Here is a 14,246-nt window from a genome sequence, read left to right as displayed (position 1 = left end):
CATGGTGTGGATCGGGATACATGATGGTGGATATGGATTACTACTGGCCACATGTGAAGAAATAGTCAGCTGGTTTTATTTGCCAAGGAATTCTGCTCTACTAATGGGTACATTACCCTATAGGTCTTCTGAAGTGCAAAATTACTTCATTTCTACATGATGGAAAGCACAACTGTAAGTAGCTAAGTATATGGCCATGCTGAGCAGTATGAGCATACCAGCACTGAAATATAAGTGCACTGAAATGTCTGTACTCATGAATGTTTATGTTAACACCACACCAGCTGAGTCAATCTTTATTGCTTGCTTCTCGCTGCATACCACTTCTTTCTACAGGACACTATTGTCATCCCAAGCTTGATCAAAGATTCATTTTATTAATAAAGAAGAGCTGGCCCATGCTTAAGAAATATGACAGCAGTGATGTTAGACATGTACCACATTCCACTTTCTTGCGCTCGTACTGCGAAGTGATGACTCCTTAAAGTTGGTTTTAAGTGCGGAACAATGGGATACAAAGAATAGAGTACACAGGACAAGTGTCTTGTCCTGTCTACTCTGTTCCTTGTGTCCCACTGTTCAGCGCTTAAAAACAACTATAAGAAATGCACCAACTAGCCTGCAATAACATCCTTGCAAGTGATGACTCCTTGAAAACAATGTAGCCAATTCTCTCGCTCTCTGCATGGAGATAATTTGCTCCATGAGCACACACCAGTGTAGTTAGCCATGGCTAAAATATGTCATGGGTTAAAATTCTTAACTGAGAAGTACTGCACCCAGGACTAGTAACATAGTGATCAAAATGATCCCAGTATAAAGTTCTGCGATGGTGGATGCCTGTCCCAGATTCTCCTAACAGATCATCAGTAAAAACTATCTGGAAAGCATGAGTTACAATTGGACGACAACAACAAAAAAAGAAAAAGGCACAGAACACAAAAGGTACCTGCAGGTTCACATTTTGGCTGCCATTTCCAAACTCCCCTTGGACCTCGCTTTCCACAGATTTCTTGAACATCTTCATAATGTCTAGAGGAGATAGTGGGCCGAAATCAAACCCGTCACCACCTTCAGCGAGCCCTGTAGCTGCAAAATAACGCTCTTGTTCAAGCAGCTTCTCAGCGTGGTTTCGTTCAGCCTGAAATAAAGAGTGCGCACCTGTATTTTTGCAGTGCATTACTCCCACTGCACCATGGAGTAGTAACACGATGATCACAATGATTCCAGTTCAATGTCCTGCGATGATGGATGCCAATCTCAGATTCTCCTGATAGATTACCAGCAAAAATTATTTGGAAAGCATGAGTCACAATTGGACCACAACAAAAAAGCTGCAGAGGTTCAACTACCCTTGAATCAATTTCACGAACATTACCCATCGGCGCAGCTGCAGTCACTGCTGCCATTTCGATTATGGCTCACTTGTGCACTTGGTAAGTTTCCCAGATGGATTTTACATTACAGACCAAATTTTGATAGCAACATATGCAGCACAAGATGACAAATCATTCGACACCATCCAGAACGTCCTGCATTGAATGCTTCGATCGGCCATGATGGCCATTTGAAGGGTCATTGAAGTATGATTTGGGATGACACAGGTCGTCAGTGCAAATTCCTAGCGTAAACTATGGTCTGACTCAACTAGTAATTTTGTGCTCCGTAATATGTAGAATCGTTTGATACCACTCTGAACCTTCTGCATCAAATAGGTGGCCCACAAAGTACTCAAATGGTGGTGCTAAGTGGTCTGACCTCGATGGTTCACAAAATGGAGTGAGTATATATAGTGGAACGAAAGCATAAAGTTGCATTGTGACATCTAAGTGCTGCTAATGTAACAATAATGCGATCTTGAGCACTGCAAGCAGCAGAGCTAACACTCTAAAAACAGACATGAACAGTACCTGCACGTTCACAACGTCACTGTTGCCACCAAACTCTCTCTCGACATCAATTTCCACAGCTTTCGTGAACATTTTCATGATGTCTAGTGGTGGTACTGATGGGTCTGCGCCCACCTCATCACCACCTTCAGTAAGACCTGCAGCTGCAAAATAACTATCTTGTTCCTGCAGCCTCTCAGCCCGGTTTCGTGCCGCCTGAAACAAAAAGTGCGCGCCTGTACTTTTGCAGTGCACTGCTCGCATAAGCCAGGCATGTAACAATGGCTGCAAACGACGATCGAATAACCACATATGTCTATGGAGCGCTATCGTTTGCAGTAGCATGACAATTTTGCAGCCCCATTCTATCCCCCTTGGATTCTCCAGTTTCCCTTGGAATTGTGCGAAAAAACAAACGCATATGCACACAGATGAGAACAAAACTGTATGACATAGATCAAGCCACGTTATAAAGGTGGTTTCACGCATATTCCTAGCCCATACACTTTTCTGCGCGGTAGCAATTATACTAGCATATGAGCCCAGTGATAGCGCTTGCGCTCACCGTGGTATTACGAACTCCGAGAGATCCAGGCGACACTGGTCCTTCGTCCTCCCAGGAACTCTCCGAGCCATTAGAACGTGTCTCGCTCATTTACAACCGAAACGCGTATAAAAAAAAGGAAAAACCTTCGTTCAGTCATCCGAGGGTGGCCATATTTTACCGCAGACTGCTGAAGCTTAAAACCACTTCACCGCGCGGTGATCGTTGCTCGAGCCAGTCGTGTTCGAAACTTCGTCGTCATCCGACCCAAACGCCGGTTCTATTACCGAGCTTTCTCCACATCAGCGCATCAGCCTTACATCAGCTGCTGCCGAGTTGCTGCTGCTGGCTAGACACACGCGACGCTGCCAACGCAGGCAACACAGCCGACGCAGCGCCCGCTCTCGGCAGTGGTCAGGTAGACCGGTCCACGACGGGCCGGTGAGGCTGCATGCACGTGCAGCGGAAGTTCGAAGTGCTAAAAATGATGTTCTGCTTTCCGTCCCACCAAACTGCGGCCTCCGCGTGCAAACACTGAGCGCCCGAATCATGCCCGAACCCCCGAACATTTTAAACAGTTTGAAAGTTTGAATTTGAAATGCTGTTATATAAGAAAGAGATAGGTGAACACTTCAACTTCGTGCTGAGTGCAAGACTTCGTGATGTTAGCAATGTTAGACTGCCCGCTACACAAACCGAAACCACCGGAACTATCAGCTAGCTAGCAATGCAGGTTGAGAAAAAAAGAAAAAAAAAACGAGTTTATTTTGAGCACGCTGGACGCGCAAAGGCTGTGTTTGTTATGCCTACCTAATTTGTGCACATATTAGGTAATTGAAAATGTGGAGGGCGCAATAACAATTAACTAGAGACATGCAGACGTCAGACGTGCACCTCGGGGCGAGCGAGTGCTTTCTCAAGATTGCGAACAGTGCTTTTCTCTCGGAAAGTGGTCGTCGTGGATAGTCGTGATAGCTGGAGTGAATGATACCTCTCGCGTTCATTTTTCCTCAGTCACGCCGCGCAACGTAGGCGACCGAAGAGCTTTCGAGGCCGTTAGAACCTCGCTGGAGCAGCAGTCAGTTCCGAAACAAAAGCATGAGTGCTTGAGTTGACGTCACATGGGTAAAAATACTCTGTAGTCGGAGGATGCTGAGGAAGAGCGTTCCGAACGACGACTGAACCATCGCTGCCTGCAGCTCACAACAGGCTTAAAAACTGCTGCAAGCAGTGAGCGAGAAGCGGTGTGCGACGAGGCGAACGACCTAACGAACCTATCTTCGCACCCTCCAGAGCACAACGTGGGCTAGTGTGGCAAATGAAGCGGAGGAGTAACAGGACGACACTGGAAGCGGAACGCGCTACTGCGGCTGGCCCCGAGCACCTCGAGCAGCTAATTTGTTGTGCACATATCAAGTCATTGAGAGCTTCGATGTGCTGATAAACGGTAAAATGTTCTTTTTTCGTCTCAGCGAATTATCCGCAGGGGCTATGCCGTAGGTCTCCTTGTGGGAACAAAATTGTTTCGTAAGACCTAATCGTAATTCTGGCATATTTGTTGGCCGAGCTGACAGCACCGACGCAAAGGTCGATAAGGGTGAACGTAATCAAAAGAGAACGAGGCGTGTCTGGCGTGTCTAGTTTCTTACTTTCTTATGGCATAGCTTTGGATTTGTCGCCTTGTCGCGTGAACTTCCGGTTTGAAACACGGAAGTCGCGCGGTCGTATGAATGCGGGTAGCACGGGTAGTTCGTAATTCTCTTTCATTTGCTTCACTTTAGTTTCGATCGCTCTTAGCTTAAATTCCTTCATCTGTAATTCCAAAAACAACTTGCCGTAGTTGAATACATTGGTGGCAGTTGTGCCGGTTGTGTTTCTGTGCAAGACCGTTCTTGACCGAGATTCAACGGCGCCCGTACAGAAACGCGCGCGACTCGCTTCGATGCAGGCCAAGCTACCTTTTAGTAAAAAGACGTTTGTGCGAGTGAGGGGTAGCTTGTCGAGACTTGCCGCATAGGAAGAACGTTACGAACGACGCTTGAACCATCGTCGCTCGCAGCTCGGTATAATGATAGGAAAAAAAAAAAAAGTCAAGCAACCAGGGAGAGTAGACGCTGTGCGACGAGGCGAACGACCTAACTTAGCACCCTCCAATGCAGCAAGATAAAGAAGCAGAAAGACACAGGAGGCGAAAGGTGCTGCTGCGGCTGGCCCGAACACCCGATTTGCTGTACACGTATCGAGACCTTCGCCTCCTGAACAGAACTCTGTGACTTAACGATTTCGTTCATCTTGTAAAGCGGATTTGGCCCCCATGTAGATACATTTGAGTATACATTGATGATGTTGATTAGAGGAACAATAAAAAAAAAAAAAAGTGGCAGTGTGCAGAAGACAAAACACTTGTCAGCTAGCTACTTGCTCCAAACTACCAAAGGTGCATCCCATCAGCGCAGCTACCTGCTCATGCTTGCGTGTTTCAAATTAGTGTTGGATGTATGAGATGTCATGCAGTTCATGCATAAGTTGCACCTGCTGTAGTGGAGAATATTTTGGTGATTCATTCTAAGCTTGAAATAATAGTGCACAAAGGAAGATGGGACGAGTGAGTGGGTACTTTTCCGTGTCTACTCACTTGTCCAGTCTTCCTTTGTGCACTGTTATTTCCAGCCGCTGTAATGGCTGAGTAGCAGGCTCAGTAACTGCAGCAGTTCTGATTGTGGGTTTGTTACTGGCTGCAGCTGCACAGGCAGCTATACATTTAAATCAAAATAATAATTTAATGACGAGCAACAAGAAACATGGGACTTTGGGGCTGCTGGGAGCAGAAAGCTGATTTAGGCGAAGCCACAAACTTGCAAAGCTGCTCAAAGCAATTTTGTCACTGCATAATTCTTGAAAAGGTGACTGCATGGGAGCACAGAGTACTGTCTCACATCTACTGTCACTTAGGCTACAGAACTGATGTGTTTTTTAGAAATGCCATAGAAGACAGATATGTGCCTCATTATGGGCAAGAGGTCTGACTAGGATGTAGCAGCATCATTTAGAGTTTTAATCATTGTGAGTGGCTTGCAAGACAAGTATGTCAAAATTATTGCAGGAACGGCACTCTTTGAAGTTATGTCTCTCAGGCGACCTTTTAACAATGATGATGCTGGACCTTTGCTGACATTGGGGGACCGTGTTGTGTGGCTCTTTGAACATGGACCTGAACACGGCTGGGTTCGTTGGATTGGCAGAATTCCTGTTGTTTCTCCTAGTTGGACCATTGGTGTTGAATTTGTAAGTATTTGAATGTTGCACGTCCTTATTCTAAGAAGCAAGCTTCCTTACAAACTTATTCTTTTTTTTGGTTTCCTTTTAAATAAAAGGAAGTGCGTTGAACTGAAAAGTAATCCAAGTGTTTGACCGCTCGTATGTACAGAGTTAATATTATAATTACAGGAGCACATTTTCAGGGATACTTGCAGCAGTCTTGTGGTGACCTCTGGCATCATCAGCAAGGTTACTTGTATAGGTAACACAACCTGGGAAATGGTAATGAGCTTAATACGTGTCCATTTTATTAAAGAATTACAGTATATTCCTCTTATAGTAAATAAGTTAGTACCAAGCAAAATGTCTACATTGGAAGGAGTAAAGCATTAGTGAATATGTTGCTTCAGCCAGCAAGCTTGCTTGACTAGCCTGATTGTGTAGGCATAAAAGCACTACTGTGCAATATTAAGTATTAGTTTAATTGCATGCATGCCTTAAAATCGCAACTGGTCTGAATGGTTTATGGAACACTTCCCAGTTGGTTCCAATTGGGTTCCAGCTGGTTCCAACTGGAAACCAACTGCTACCAACTGAGAATTGTTCCATAAACCAGTTAGACACGTTATAATTTTCACCAGGTAGGATTTCCACGAAGTTCTGAACTCGTGCTATTCCCCATGTTGCCTATTTGGCATCAACAGATCTTTGCACTGCATAACAGTGCTATAAACAACTAAACACAAGTTTGTGCATGGTGCGAGTGATGGGTTGAGGCACTGCTACTTGTTGAGTCCACCTGTAATTAACATTGCTGTCATGTTAGGTGCATTTGTTATATCTGAGCATTAAAACCAAGAGGGTTTCCTAGGATCAGGTGAAAAATGCAGTGGAATTTAAGTTAAAAAATATTACACAAGCCTTTTTTTTCTGTTGAGGCCCTATGACCTCAATTGTTTATCCTCCTGAGTGAGTTTACTGAACTCCACTAGACAAGTACTTTCTGAACCTAATGTCAGTGAACTTTATATTACGATGCTGCACCAATTAATCCAAAAGCATGTACAAAAACGGCCAGTATTCACTGAGACCGAAGAAAGCATATGGTAACTTTTTGTGTATGTAGTGTTGGTTATTAATACGTAGTAAATTGATGTGCACAAAGTTGAAAATGCATCTAGATTTGGGCATGAGACAGGAGTATTACACACTCAGAAATGTAGGATCCTTCTGCAATTATTTTTTTGTTGTAGTGCAAGCTACGGATATTAGTCGCTGCGAAGACATTAAAAATGCCTGTGCATGGGCATGGTTTTGCTCAGGCAAGAACTTTTTAGAGAAGATTTCTTTAGCACCGTAAATATCGAACAGTGCAAAGGAAAATTTTGAGATTATTATCAGAACAGAGTCCGATATAAAACTGTTTTGAAAGAAATGGATTCTCTTCATATTCTTGCAACTATTAAATCAGTTTTATTGTAAAATTAAACATGGCCAAGCAAGGAAGGAATTGGGTCGAGATAGTTGAGCCTATCTATGAAGTATGAGGCTGTTTTACTCTGCATCCAGAAAACAATGGCTTTGCATAGAAGAGAACAGCAGCACTTCTCTGAATAGCGATTTTACCAAAATGAATTATCATGACAAGAAAGCACTCAGACAACTTGATTGTGCATACGGAGGGCAGAGAATGGCCTGTAAAACTGCATTCTGCTTGGCAGCAGTGTAAGCCGGCTTATGCTTCAGTAGCCATCGGATTCTAAACAGCAGCGATAGTATATGATTTCTGAGTGGGTGCATTAAGTTGCATGGACGTTGACGGCCTAGCTACATCACTGCTGTGTCTGAGACGCAGCATGGCGAAGAATCCAAAGTGCTGAAGACCGATGGCAGATGTCATTATCCGGCATGAAATACTTGAAGAAGACAATTATTGCCTTTATTGTAGCATGGGAGGATACCCTGCTTATCTTTGCTTCATAGAAGTAAGGCAGGCAAATAAAAGTGCATCGCAATAAAAACAGCGGACACCAGGCCGTACGCATACGCTCACACGTAAACACTGCTGGCTAGCAGACGATGCGAGCGCGCACCCACACTGAGTAAAGTTTGCTGCAAGGTGGCGACTGCTCAATCTCGAGACCAATTTATGCACTGTGCCTGTTAATGTTGCTCTCGTTAATGACTATGTTGATGGCTTAAATTTGTCTAGACTTGAAGAGAGAAGGAAGTGGCAGTGAAGAAATTCTAAGGATATTTAGAGACATGCAGTGAAAGTTATAATTTTTATCGAGGTTCTGTGTGAGTTGTGCATACATCTTTTTATTTGAGAACCCTTAACATAAGCAGGTGTGTTAGATGTACAGTGCCTCAGACAAAAAATAATTATATGGAAAAAAAAAAAAAAAACCTAGGTATTCAAAGCAGATCAGAAAGGCCATCATAAATTCTTGTCTAATTGCAGGTTCTCAAGAAATCATGTGGGTACAAAGGGATTGAAAGTTCAGCTATACAAAACTAAGACTCAAAGAGCTAGGTTACTCAGATCAAATGATTATTTCTATATTGTAGAAGCTGTGCAATGTTACTGCTTCTGGCAGAAACAAACGACTCGGTAAAAAGAAAAATACTGGCCTGTGCCCAATCTCAATCTCACATGAAGTGAAGAATTTTCTTGCTGATAAACTTGTAAGCCTTTGTAGAAATGCAGATAATAAAGAAAGGAAACTTCGAGGTAAAACACAAGCATATATTCATTGCGTGTTAGATTGTAAGCATTTCGCTGCAGCTCATTTTTATACAACTAAATGTGGACACAAAATGGGAATGTTAGCTGGAACACTGTCGCATGAACTGCATCGGGGCATTCCGAGTTCATAGTTTAACAGTAAAATGTATGTAAAGAACCCCAGCCGATAGATATTTCAGGAGCCTTCTGCTGCAGCATCTCATAGCCCGAGTTGCTTTCGGATATTAAACCTCATAAACCAAACCAAAACACTACTAAAGTATAGTGAGGCAGTACATATGGTGTTGGCAACATTATTGTTATAAGCTATTCTAAGGAGACGTTTGATTTCAATCTTCTACTGTGATATCTGGAGCATATTTCATTTGCAATCTGCTTGAGACATGTGCCTTTTGCTGGTTTGTCATACAGTAGTACTATATCAGCGTAACAAATATTTTGCTCGAAATGGTTATCTATAGGGCCCTTTGCTTGTGAGTACACTGGCGACGGAATGAAGGTTTCAGAAATACTTGTGCAAACAATGATAACATTGTTGCATAAGCAGCCTCTTATCATCATCGTCATCATCATCATCAGCCTGACTATACCCACTGCAGGGCGAAGGCCTCTCCCATATTTCTCCAATTAACCCGGTTCTGTGCTAGCTGCATCCACTTGACCCCTGCGAACTTCTTAACCTCATCCGCCCACCTAAATTTCTGCCACCCCCTAGTACGCTTTCCTTCCCTTGGAATCCAGTTTGTTACCCTAAGCGACCATCGGTTATCCTCTCTTCGCATTACATGTCCTGCCCATGCCCATTTCTTCTTCTTAATTTCCACTAGAATGTCAGTAACTTGAGTTATTTCTCTGACCCATTCTGCACGCTTCCTATCTCCTAATGTTACCCCTATCATTTTTCATTCCATAGCCCTCTGAGCTGTCCTCAGCAGCCTCTTATACAGCATTGATAAGAGGTCAGTGTAACACCAGGGTGTTGCTTATAGGAAACTAGTAAGAGCTGGTAAGCGCTGTATACTTCTCTTAGTCACTACCACTTACAACATTCCCCAATGTATAGAAAAGAAATATTCATTTGAACTTGTACACAAGTTTTGATCCTGCAACATGGCTGTAGCATGGCATTAAAGTGAATGGTTAACTTACTGGTGAGAAGCACATCAGACTGCAAAGCAAAGAGTGTATGGTGTACTACCTACAGACTGCTTTTATGTTCACAAGGGTACTGTTGCTGCTTGAAAAATGTTTACTGCTGTTGCTACACATGTTATAATTATCCACCAAGCATTCCCTGCATGATTACACTCTTCAGTATGAAGTTTATTGTGGCTGGGTGCCACATACACCGTTACACCTTGTTGGCACTTAAAGTGGATCGATGTTATTGCTGCCATCATCTAGTTAGGAGCACAATCTTGTCTATGCACTTTATACTCATGCAGTATTGGCAGTGTGTTTTTGGGCATAAGTTAGGTAACTTGGCTGTCTGGTGAGAATAACATCATGTTATTCGCACTGTTTGGCTTGTGAACTGAGGCTCCCCTCAACCCTTCTTCACTTCTCTTTCATATTGTGTAGCCATCTTCTTCCTCTCATTCTACCCTGGGTCATGTTATTCCTATTAGAGAAGGGTAAACATAATGTGAAGAGAGGAAAAGACTCGGCAGTTTTTGCTTTTCTGTCACTTCAGAATAAAGTTTGGCTAAATAGCTTGTCTAGGCACTTCACCCCGATTATGTGTTGTTTCTGCACTGGTGCTTGTATTTTTCGTTGTCTAGCTTTTGCTACGTGAAATCCCTGCGCAGTGGAAAAAAACAAAAAACAAAAAAGAAGTAACACAGAGCAGTGATGGCAAAAAAAAAAAGCAAGAGGGTGCATGTAGTCTCTTCCAAAGCAGAATGCCTGTTTATATTATTTATTAAGAAATCAGCAGGCATCATCAGCGAATTTGAGGCCCATTATCCTGTAGCAATCGATTTCTGTACAGTAATTTTTGTTATTTTGCTTTCTGAGCTTACCTAACGTGGTCACTTGTTTCCTGACAATTTTCTAATAGCTCTCCAAAGTGACATTTGGAGCACTCTAGTAGCATGATTACAATTTCTCTAGGAGTTTTATTTATGTAGAAAAATATACTGACTGTCCCAGCTAAATATATCCAATGTTTTAAAATATGTGGTGAGCGATAGCACAGTCATATTAATGAAAAGCTGTTCAGAGCCGCCTATGGTAATCTGCAGTATTTTTTATTCACTTAAGTAATGAATTAGTAAATACGAATTAGCTGTTTTTAATTATTGTCTTGAGAGAAAAAGTGTCACTACGAAAATTGTAGATCTCGAAAAACGGCTGGGTACGTTGTTTTCATCACGCTACGACTTACGCCGCCCTATTTATAGGCCTTCAGAAAATGCTGTCACATGACCAGCTGTTATTTTAAATCATTTGCCAAGTGCGTACTACCAGCTTCATCATAGAGAGCATAGCCTAGAAAAACAGATTTTGTTACCTCAGACGCATCTCGGGCTTTTAAAGTGTCACCACAGTCACAAAGTTTTTATTGCGGCAGGCATCATTTTCGGCTGGTAAAAAATAATTTTACGTAAACGCTAGTTTGATGGAAAAAACATAGCCATTTTTTGAACAGATCTGCAACTTTTTGCATCCACACTTTTTCTCTCAAGTCAATAAGTAAAATATAGCGCATCCACACTTTTTCTCTCAAGTCAATAAGTAAAAATAGCTAATTAGTCTTGATTGATTAATTAATTTTAGGGAACATAAAATATACTGTAAATTAGCATAGACAACTCTGAACAGCTCTTAACTGATTGGGTCACCCAGTATATGGAGAAGCATATGTGTGCTGAAACCCAGAATTTAGATAAATAAAGTCCATAATTGTGGCTTGAATTGTATTAAGATTCAGTTTTTGTCTGTAATGTGAGATGCAATGCTATTGGTAATAAAAACCTCTCGTAGAAAGGCAGGTGCTGAAAACATAACTTGGTCTCATGCTACTGTAATTTTTCAGGATAATCCAATTGGGGCTGGTGATGGAAAATTTGGTGGCAAACGTTACTTTTATGCTAGAAATGATCATGCCTACTTTTTGCCGAACTCAAGTTTGCTCCGTGCTTCTGACTACAACAGTTGCTTCCGGAAACAGAGTAAGTTTTTGTTCTTTGTTGATACCATATTACAAATGTTATGTCCATCTGCAGCATTTCTTTTTGTCCACCTAGCTGCCTCCAAATTGCATTTGATATAAATTTTAATTTTCTGTAAGTAATTTCAATGGGTTTGCCTTCAAATCCTGTTTAAACATACACAAGCATATACCTGCATATGCTTTAGTGTTTGGTGCATGATAGCCTCACTTGTTTATGAGCCCTAAAAAACAACACTTGCCAGGACAAGCAAGTGAATTTGCTTGCCCAGGGATGATGCTGTTTGTTCAGTTACAGTTCAAGGATTTCAGATAAGATAGAAAAAAAGATGGCTGGTTGGCATTTTTAATTTACTTTATATTTTTATATGTCACTGCCAGATTGCCTCATAGCTTTGATAAATTGACCTTCAGTTAGTATTCTGCAAAGAAATCAGTTTTAAACTGCAGAATTATTGATTGCAAATAGGTGAACGGCTGCACTTACCTGCACTGTGGTTTTGGCTGACTTTGGCTGAGAATAACTGAAAACTTATTGCTACTAGGAGATTTCTGAACATTCTTACAGTGAGGCTATGAAGGCCTTAAAGTGTGCTCAATTAATGTTAGAAACTTCAAGGAATTTAAGATGACTAAAAGTTGCCAAACATTGCATGAGCGCATTTTCTGCATAACATGGTAGATATTTATTGTAGAAAAAAAAATGAAATAGAGGCTTTAAATATTTTAGTTTTATTACAATATATCAGTCGAACAAAATAATGTACATTCATGCATGTTATATAGATGACAAAATATAGGTTTTCCGAGTTCAGTAGAACTCGAAAAAAAAAAAAGAAAAAGAAAAAAGCTGGTTCTGATAGTAATTAAAGAAATATATACATTGTAATTTTTCTTTTTTTTTCTTTTTTTTTTTTAGTGCTGTATTTTATATAATAGTTCATATGAAGCAAAAAACTTGGTGCACGGTACAGATGGTGTCACAGATGCACTAAACTCTTTTGCTGTTTTGTATGAGGAGACTGCCTGAGCAAGATGTGAAATGCATACAAGTATGAATTTTCTGTTGTACAAAAAAAAGTTAGCACCTGAATGCATAAATAATGAGTAGGACCAGTTCTGAGCAACAGTAAATGAGTGTGATGCTGCACGATAACCTGCTTCATTAAATCACGCCTGAATTATGTGGAGTAGCCGTTTCTTTAGGTTTATGGAAAATTACAAATTAACATCGAGCGCAACAGAATGAAGCTTAGAAAATATATTTTTCTGATATGCATTTCAAAAAGAAGTGTTAGATAGTAGTAATATACAGTTTTGTTTACTGGATATACACTGATAAAGATTATAATTGTATGAAAGTTATAATTTATGGTTTGATAAAAATTATAGCATACAAACACAATAATTTAAAATTTTGAAACATACGAAATTATTAGATTTTCGAGAGCACCTGAAAGTTTAAATTCCCTGGTTTCAAATATTCTTGATCAACCTCATAGAGAGTAGCTATTTCTTGCTGGTACTATGCACACTTTACTTATTCAAATATTTCTTGCTGGAAAGTGCTGCAAAGTGTAGACTTGAACTTGCATAACTGTGCTCTGAATTAGGCACATGTGAAGAGTATGGCAAAAAAAAAGGAGGAGGAGGGGGGGAATACAAAATTTTTCTGAACATGATGGCAAAGCTTAGGTGTGACCATTTTCATGGGCAATTGCAAGGGGATTGCTAAAGGGGCACTTGATTCCCCCCCCCCCCCCCCCCCCTTCTGGGACGAAATCCTTCGGACGCCCATAACCATCTTGAAAAGAGAAAGAAAAAAGGTTCGGGGATGAGTTATCTATATAATATCATTTGCACACAATTTTTCAAATGTTAAAGTTAAAGGCTATGTATAATTCCTCAGAAAACGTTTTAAGCTACAAAGGAACATTTCCACTAGCCAAGGATCTCATGTCACTGGACAAATGCAGTGGTGGAACTGCTGCGCCAATTGCACCAAACTGCGCCAAATCAGATATCCTACTACTACCTGCTGCTACAAAATCGATTTTTTGCCTACTTCTGCGCCAAGCCTGCGCCAAAAGTCGCTGAATAACTCTGTCGACAGCGAAACTGAACTGTCGCGAAACCAAAACTGCCATCTGCTAGCAACACTGTGCAAGGCGGAATAATATTTTTGCAGGGCAGACAAAATTGACGTTTGTCTATGTCACTTCTGCGTTTTCAGCCGGTGCTTTTTTTTTTTTATTTTTCGATTTACTGGGAGGGAGGGAGAAGGTGTTGCAACTTTCAAGTCCAATGCGCGGGACGGGTGAAAGGAGGGGCTGGCAGGCTGGCCGTCGAAGGATTGAAGCAGATTCAAACGTTTGGCGCTTTCGAGCTGCTCTGGGCGCTCGCTTAAGTGTGTGTGTGTATGTGTGTGTGTGTGTGTGCGGGGGGGGGGGGGGGGGGGGGCAAAATATAGGTGAGGAGGCTGGCCAACGCAGACGGCGCAGTTTCAAACGAGTGACGGTTTAGAACTGCCCTCGGCAAAGCACAGCTGGAGCTGGCTTCCTTTTTTTTTTTCGTACCAGTGAGGCATGGGCTGCGATGGCCTGAGTAGCAGCGTAGGGAGAGCTAAGGATTTCG

At 41.7% G+C, this 14,246-nt stretch overlaps 2 protein-coding genes across 23 annotated transcripts in view; one reads left to right on the top strand and one right to left on the bottom strand.

Moving 5' to 3' along the window:
- LOC146205879 (uncharacterized) overlaps positions 1–2,795 on the bottom strand; it is a 71,707-nt gene extending 68,912 nt beyond the window's left edge. For 8 of the 14 annotated variants that reach the window (XM_084590521.1, XM_084590525.1, XM_084590524.1 and 5 more), the window contains exons 1-3: positions 2,455–2,793; positions 1,911–2,105; positions 950–1,141 (exon numbers count right to left, since the gene is read on the bottom strand). In XM_084590521.1, the coding sequence (XP_084446647.1) occupies positions 950–1,141; positions 1,911–2,105; positions 2,455–2,544 (477 nt within the window). In that variant the 5' untranslated portion in view covers positions 2,545–2,793. Of the gene's footprint in view, positions 1–949; positions 1,142–1,910; positions 2,106–2,454 lie in introns of all 14 variants that reach the window. The other 6 variants (XM_084590533.1, XM_084590534.1, XM_084590532.1 and 3 more) reach the window with 4 other exon arrangements.
- Positions 2,796–3,015: 220 nt separating this feature from the next.
- LOC146205878 (ranBP-type and C3HC4-type zinc finger-containing protein 1-like) overlaps positions 3,016–14,246 on the top strand; it is a 56,939-nt gene continuing 45,708 nt past the window's right edge. For 3 of the 9 annotated variants that reach the window (XM_084590542.1, XM_084590540.1, XM_084590541.1), the window contains exons 1-2: positions 3,016–3,880; positions 11,478–11,613. Coding sequence is in view for 6 of the 9 variants with exons in the window: in XM_084590537.1 (XP_084446663.1) it covers positions 4,774–4,870; positions 5,537–5,718; positions 11,478–11,613 (415 nt within the window). In the remaining 3 variants the exon portion in view is untranslated. Of the gene's footprint in view, positions 3,881–3,906; positions 4,629–4,650; positions 4,871–5,536; positions 5,719–11,477; positions 11,614–14,246 lie in introns of those variants that run through there. The other 6 variants (XM_084590537.1, XM_084590535.1, XM_084590544.1 and 3 more) reach the window with 4 other exon arrangements.

The sequence above is a fragment of the Amblyomma maculatum genome, chromosome 1 (genome assembly GCF_055883805.1).
Source record: "Amblyomma maculatum isolate TAMU_Amacu chromosome 1, ASM5588380v1, whole genome shotgun sequence".
Lineage (NCBI taxonomy): Eukaryota > Metazoa > Arthropoda > Arachnida > Ixodida > Ixodidae > Amblyomma > Amblyomma maculatum.
The sequence above is the reverse complement of the archived record's forward strand: the minus strand, read 5'-3'. Positions and strand labels throughout refer to the sequence as shown.